The 6,471-nt window shown below is 33.6% G+C and overlaps 1 protein-coding gene and 1 pseudogene across 1 annotated transcript; one reads left to right on the top strand and one right to left on the bottom strand.

Moving 5' to 3' along the window:
- Positions 1–1,687: 1,687 nt before the first annotated feature.
- Positions 1,688–3,032, bottom strand: LOC110731929 (putative UPF0481 protein At3g02645). Its single transcript, XM_021911842.1, has 2 exons — positions 2,403–3,032; positions 1,688–2,356 (listed from the first exon to the last, which is right to left on the bottom strand). Exons 1-2 carry the CDS (start codon positions 3,030–3,032, stop codon positions 1,688–1,690), a joined length of 1,299 nt encoding a protein of 432 aa, XP_021767534.1.
- A 1,117-nt stretch (positions 3,033–4,149) lies between these two features.
- Positions 4,150–5,696, top strand: LOC110731927 (annotated as a pseudogene).
- The last annotated feature ends 775 nt before the right edge of the window (positions 5,697–6,471 follow it).

Genomic DNA, 6,471 nt, shown 5'->3' with positions numbered 1-6,471 from the left:
ACTTAAGCGGGTGACAAATGGATGATGGATGAGTCGTGATTAGGGGATTTTCCTCGCCCAACCACAGTCTGCCACGTGGACCAATCAGGTCCTGTCATGTGTCCGCCACATGGACCAGCCAGGGTCTGCCACGTGTCAGGCAGTAATCAGTCCAGCATGGACCAATCATGCCACGCCACATGGCCCATGACATGCCAACCTGGAAAACGGCTACCAAGGCCCGATTTCCGAGGCAAGGCCCAATCAGTCCTAGGTTTACCTAAAACCTAGTATTGGGCACACACTTCGAGGCTATAAATACAGTAATTAAGCCTCCATTTAACACATTCAGAATTAATTACTCTCACCTAGAGAAGCCTAAACACACGTGCATACTATTTCTAGACCAGACTTAGCATTATTTGCACCTCCCGATCACTCCTCCCCCTAGAGGAACCAGATCACCCCTCTCTATTTTCCGCACCATTTACTCCACATACAAATACTAACTTGATCGTCGGAGGCGGAGCTCCCACCACCCAGAGTCTCCGTTGTTTTGCAGGTACAGGAGCAAGGATCCAGTCTCGGAATTGTAACTCTCCCGCAGGACATCAGAAAACCCCGAAACAAGTCGGGTGACGGATCAGGTCGGATTCGGGTGATGATACATCCAACCCATCACCCGATCCATCCATCCACCCGTTAAATTTACATATATAAAAATAAAAATAAATACTTTTTTAATAATATAATGTCCATTTGCAAGGTTTAGGAAGTAACATGTGCTTTTAAGTTAATAAAACGAAGCAAGTATTAGAAAGATATATCAAAGTTTTAATTAATTTTTCACTTTTTTCAAATCGTTATCTTAATTGTGAAAGTGCAAAATTGTATTTATATATATTTTATTTCACTCGAATTATCACCCGATCCACCCATGGATGATGGATGGATCGGATGTGGATGAAGGTAAATTAGGTGGATGGATGAATTGGGTGACGGATGGATCATTGGTGGATGGAGGCAAATGAAGCATCACCTGACCCACCTCTGATCCATTACCATCCCTAACAATCTTCCACGCCATACCTATTTAATCACCCCTAACATTTTACTTGTAAACCTATCTCAAAGTCTTCAACCATTCATTTGTTCGAACTTTGTAAGGCTTGATGAATGATGATGAACGTCATTTTGACAATTTTCTAAGGTACTTACATTAATATGACTATTGGACAAATTTAACTTCTATGAAATATTTTTACACCTTCATTTTCAAGATCCTGATTTAATTTCGGTAAAAAAAATTTCAATTCTTCATCCTACTACCGACTATGATTTCTGGGACCTTCAGTTTACTACTGGCTATAATTTTCGGGACCTTCAGTTTACTATCGGAATGAATTTTCGGGGCCCTTCACTGCCTACCGGTTATAATTTTCGGGGCCCTTTACCACCTAATGGTTATAATTTCCAAGGCCCTTCATTTTTTACCGAATGAATTACAACTTCATTGTAATGCATGACAATAAAATCAAATTCATTGTTAAATATACGATGTAAATTTCATAAACTACATAGCTCGATTAGCACGGTTACATTTTACTTCGTTAAACAACTCCTAGGCAAAGAAACTTATATATAATAAAAACATTAACTTCTAAAAAAACATGAAATTAATCAAATTGGCTATATTCCTAGCTTATATTCATCCTTGAGGATGTGGACCAACCATGCGAGCATTGTACAAGAGTGAACCTAATACTTGTAATATCAACAATGACAAGATTAAAGCAGCTACTATGAATACTAAAAATTGCCAAGAATTGATTAAACATGCGTTCATGAATCTACTTAATAGGACCTTCCAATTCCCTTCATAATACCTATTGACATTATCAATGACTTCATCCAAGAAAGAAACTCTTGTTAATCTCAATGACTTACTCATCCCATTCCAAAGATTAGCAACCTCTTCATCACTTCTCAAGTAGTTGAGTATAATCCCTTTCTCTCTTAAGAGCCTTACATCGTCTTTTGTATCAATAATGCCATTCATTACCTCGGTGTAACGAGTAAATACTAATGGACCTAATGTGCTTGATGCCTCAAATGCTACTAGGTTTCGTAGAATAACCTCGGTGTTATCATCTATACTAATGGTAGGGAGATAGAATTTCTTACTCTTTTGATCAAAATTAATACTCATTATATCTCCATTAACAGGCAAAAATGTGACCCCGGATTTTGAAAGTTCAATGACAGATGGGATCATAATTTCTTCAAATAAAGGTGGCATGTTGTCTTGAGTAGATTTGGTGTCAATAGGATTTTCGAAATTATTTTCCTTAGGCAAAACAACAGCAGACAAAAATGGCTAAACCAGGAAGGCTACAAATGAAAATCCAGGGTAATTTGAAGACGGCTTTAAGTGGAATTTGATGTAAGGACTCCTTAAGTTGTGAAAGCAACTTACATAACCTTCTTTCCTCATTGATGCCTTGATTAACATTTTCGTCGATTTCAACCGTTTCTTCTACTTTAGGAGCCAATCTTTTGTACAAAAATTCTAGAATATGCGCACAAGAAGAGGGTTGAATTTGTGCCCAATTCAACATTTTGAAAGGAGAAACATCTTTACATAAGCCAACTAGGACATCATCCAATATTTCATCAACCATATTTGAAGAATGAAACCAATAATTCGAAATTTTTCTTAGGACAAATAGAGGAATTTGATTTTCCAACATCATAATATCCCTCAAGATAGTGTTATATACCGATTTCCTTCTTGCAAAATCAACAATCTTGGAAGAAGTTTGACATAAAAACTTTCCTTCTTTGTTGCTATAAATGTCAATAATCTCAAGCAAAAAGGCAGAGTCAATAGCCATCTTCCATGCTAATGTTTCTCTACTAATGTCTAAATATTTGTGATAGCATGCTCGAATTCTATGATCGAGCATTATCAATTGATCCACAATGGTGTGCAATTTTGTGCTTTGCTTTCGATTTTGAAACCTCTTAGCTGAAGAAATTTTGTATCTCTCCATTTCTTGAAGCTTAAAACGTCGATAATGATAAGGACCAAGAGCAACCAATTGAGGAGTGTAAGCATTAGGATTTATATCCTTAAGGCATTAGGGACATTGAATATGGATACATGGATGTCTCCATCGTCTTCTTCGATTTCATCATCGATCATGTGTTGAACTTGCATGACCCAACGATGCTCATCAAAAGTTTTGTTGAAACAACAACAATTTGTTGGTTGAATTGATGACATGATAAAATTCTAAGGTGAGACGATTAAAATGTTTCATGAGGTTAAAATTTTACATATAAGTTGCATTGGTATCACTTAAAACTAAGTTTTATATTCCGTAATACTTAAATTTTTTTGAGATAATAACGTACCCCATTGTATTAATATTCCAATTGATTATTAATTAAACATACATGTTATTATATAGGTTCATAAGATATTGAATTAACTCATTACTTGCATTAAATGTGAAAACTCAGCTCATCCAAGAAGAAAAATATGAAGAAAAGGAAAATTATGTTTATTTAGAGTTACATGTCGTGCTCGTGCTCGTGCTCATGCTCATATGGGATAGTATATGTAGAAAAAATTTATGATGAATGTAAAGAAAAAGTTCTTAACTTCTCATTGATAAAATTAATGTTATTAATGAACATAAAGAAAAATTTCTTTAACTTCTTATCGATAAAATTAATGTAGAACGCAAGTTACATTGTTTACATGTTTTCTACTCCGTATTGTAAACAAGATTTGATATTTCCGACTGAATATTTTGGAATGACAATTGTTAAATACCTTGACAAGCTAACCAATTTGCACCTATATTTCCTTCTCTATAGACATGCTTTATCCCCACTTGCTATATTTCCTTCTTTATAGACATTCACCTTCATTAGTATGACACATTGATTTATTAATACATCCTTTCAAAGTAAATCAAATCAAACTTGGTCATTTACTTAGGGATTGATGGTGACAATAATACTTCACCATATAAAAACATAACAAAACCTTAATTCAAAGTCAAAAAGTCATGCCGAAGAAACGATTAAAAAACTTTTAAAGCACCTTCTTAGATGTTTCCCTCAAGTAAACTTCTATTAATTAAACATAATTGTTAGATCACATATGTGTATTCTTCTCAATGAACCATGGAAAATGTAAAGCTATTTGGAACTTGGCCAAGCCCATTTAGTTATAGAGTGATTTGGGGTGCTTGAATTAAAAGGCATAAAATATGATTATATTGAAGAAGATCTTGCTAATAAAAGTTCATTGCTTCTACAATACAATCCAGTTCATAAGAAAATTCCAGTTTTAGTTCACAATGAAAAACCAATATGTGAATCCTTAGTTATTCTTGAGTACCTTGAAGAAATTTGGCCTCATCAACATCCATTATTACCCAAGGAGCCTTATGAAAGAGCAATGGTTAGATTTTGGGCCAAATTTGCCGATGAAAAGGTACAATTCTAAACTTTGTTCATACTATGATGTATTTTATCAAATAATTTTGCTCGGAAGTTCTTCGATCTCGATATGGTGATGTTGGAACATTAACAGTCAACCAACCAAGTTGGTATTAGCTTAGTGGTTGCTCAATTTAATTTCTACCCTAAACTGCTAGAATAAATTATGAATTAGATTTGATTAATAAAGATAGTTCTGGGCCGTGTCTAGCTTGCATGTCTTGGGCCTAGTAAGCTAACCCACTAGCTATGTGTTATGTCAAAAATTTGTAAAAGGGTAATCAAACACGATCCATTTTCACGTGTCAACGTGTCTAAGTGTATTGTATTTGTGTGACTAAGTCAAATTTAACTTTATTTTAGCATGTTAGTGTGATTATTAGGTCTTGCCTTGTTGTGGTTTCCCAAAAGAAAATTGTCTCAATCAAGGCTTGACAAACAAAATAGTGTGTCATGTTATGCTCATGACAATCTCATATTTATGTTGTGCCTTGGGCCAACCTGATCCATTGCCATCTTTAGATTTGATCTTTAGCCTTTACCCTTAAGTGTAGCACATGGGGTAAAAGGGCTAGTCACTAAACGTTTAAAATCATGTAATTATTGTGACAAACATGACTGCAGGGCATAGTTATCTGGATACTATTTCGAACCACAGGGGAGGACCAAGCCAAAGCTAAGAAAGAGTGCTTTGACATGCTAGAAACATTAGAAGAGCATGGTAATCTAGGAACTAATACATTTTTTGGAGGTGAAAATGTTGGACTAGCAGATCTTGCAGTTGCGAGTGTAATACATTGGTTGGAAGTTATTGAGCAAGTATTGGAAATCAAGTTATTTGAAGTCACTACTTTCCCTAGCTTGTATAATTGGTTTAACAACTTCAAGGATGTACCAATTATCAAGAGCAATATCCCTGATCAGCACCAAATGTTTTTGTCCTTCAAGAAGCAGAGAGAGAGACTAATGGATGCTTCCTCTATGTGATACGAAGTACTCCATATATTTATAATTAGAGTTGCATTGTCTATTCGGGTGCTTGGGTCAGACTTGCTTCAAAGTTGATTTGAGTCATACCAATCAATTATATCATGTTATAGTTTTTCCTAGTATATAAGTTGCACAAGTTATATCAACTTATTTGGGTGTAACACAAAATTACTAAATTATAAATAATAAAAAAAATTTCAGTTCATGGAATAATTCACCGTATTTTTTCTATATAATTCTCTCTTCTATTATACAAGTATAATTTTTTTTACTTGCAATAATTCTCATTTTACATTTGTCAATACATTATCTCACTTAGAGGTGATCAGAGATCGGTCCAGATAAATTGTTCGAATCCGAAAGAAGAGTAGTAGAGTACTAGTTTGGTCTTTGAGTTACGAAATGTATTCATTTATTTTTATCCGGTCTCTAGTGTAATTTAGTCTGAATCTTTATAAAGAAGTCTTGAACTAGACTATATTTTTATATTTATGCATAAAAACCTTTAGGTTGAATTTTCACATGAGAAATTTTATTAGGCTTTATAAAAGGCAATAGAAAAATATAGCTTTATTTTAAATTTGTTTTCCATATTATTAATAAAAATTAGTATTTTGTAAAAGTTTTCAAAATAAGGAAGGATAGCAATCAAACTAATGTTGTTTACAAAAAGTGTATCACTTACGAAAAATGTAGTACTAGTTTAGGTTTGTTTGATTAGCTTTATCTCAAAACTTATTACATAATATTGAAATTAACATAGAATAGAATAACAAGGTGAACTAATGTTATGTCCATTTCAACTTATTTAAAGCAAATATATCTTATCAATTCTAGAAATATATGATAAATATATCAGACCATATTAAATTAGATCATAACATATCAGATCAATTTTTTTTTTTATTTGTGGTTGTTTATCAAAAAATTACCTGTAATAAAATTAATTTATGAATTTTAAATACTTAAAAATAACACATTTATATG

The sequence above is a fragment of the Chenopodium quinoa genome, unplaced genomic scaffold (assembly GCF_001683475.1).
Source record: "Chenopodium quinoa cultivar QQ74 unplaced genomic scaffold, ASM168347v1, whole genome shotgun sequence".
NCBI classification, from domain to species: Eukaryota; Viridiplantae; Streptophyta; class Magnoliopsida; order Caryophyllales; family Amaranthaceae; genus Chenopodium; species Chenopodium quinoa.
Note: the sequence above shows the minus strand (reverse complement) of the source record. Positions and strands in the feature narration are given on the sequence as shown.

Bases quoted from the DNA above. Each gene is read 5' to 3' on its own strand.
- LOC110731929 (XM_021911842.1), bottom strand. From the start codon at position 3,032: ATGGAGAGATACAAAATTTCTTCAGCTAAGAGGTTTCAAAATCGAAAG. The intron at 2,357-2,402 runs GTCTTCAAATTA...TTCCTGGTTTAG, and splicing joins ATCAAATTCCACTTAAAGCC to CCATTTTTGTCTGCTGTTGT.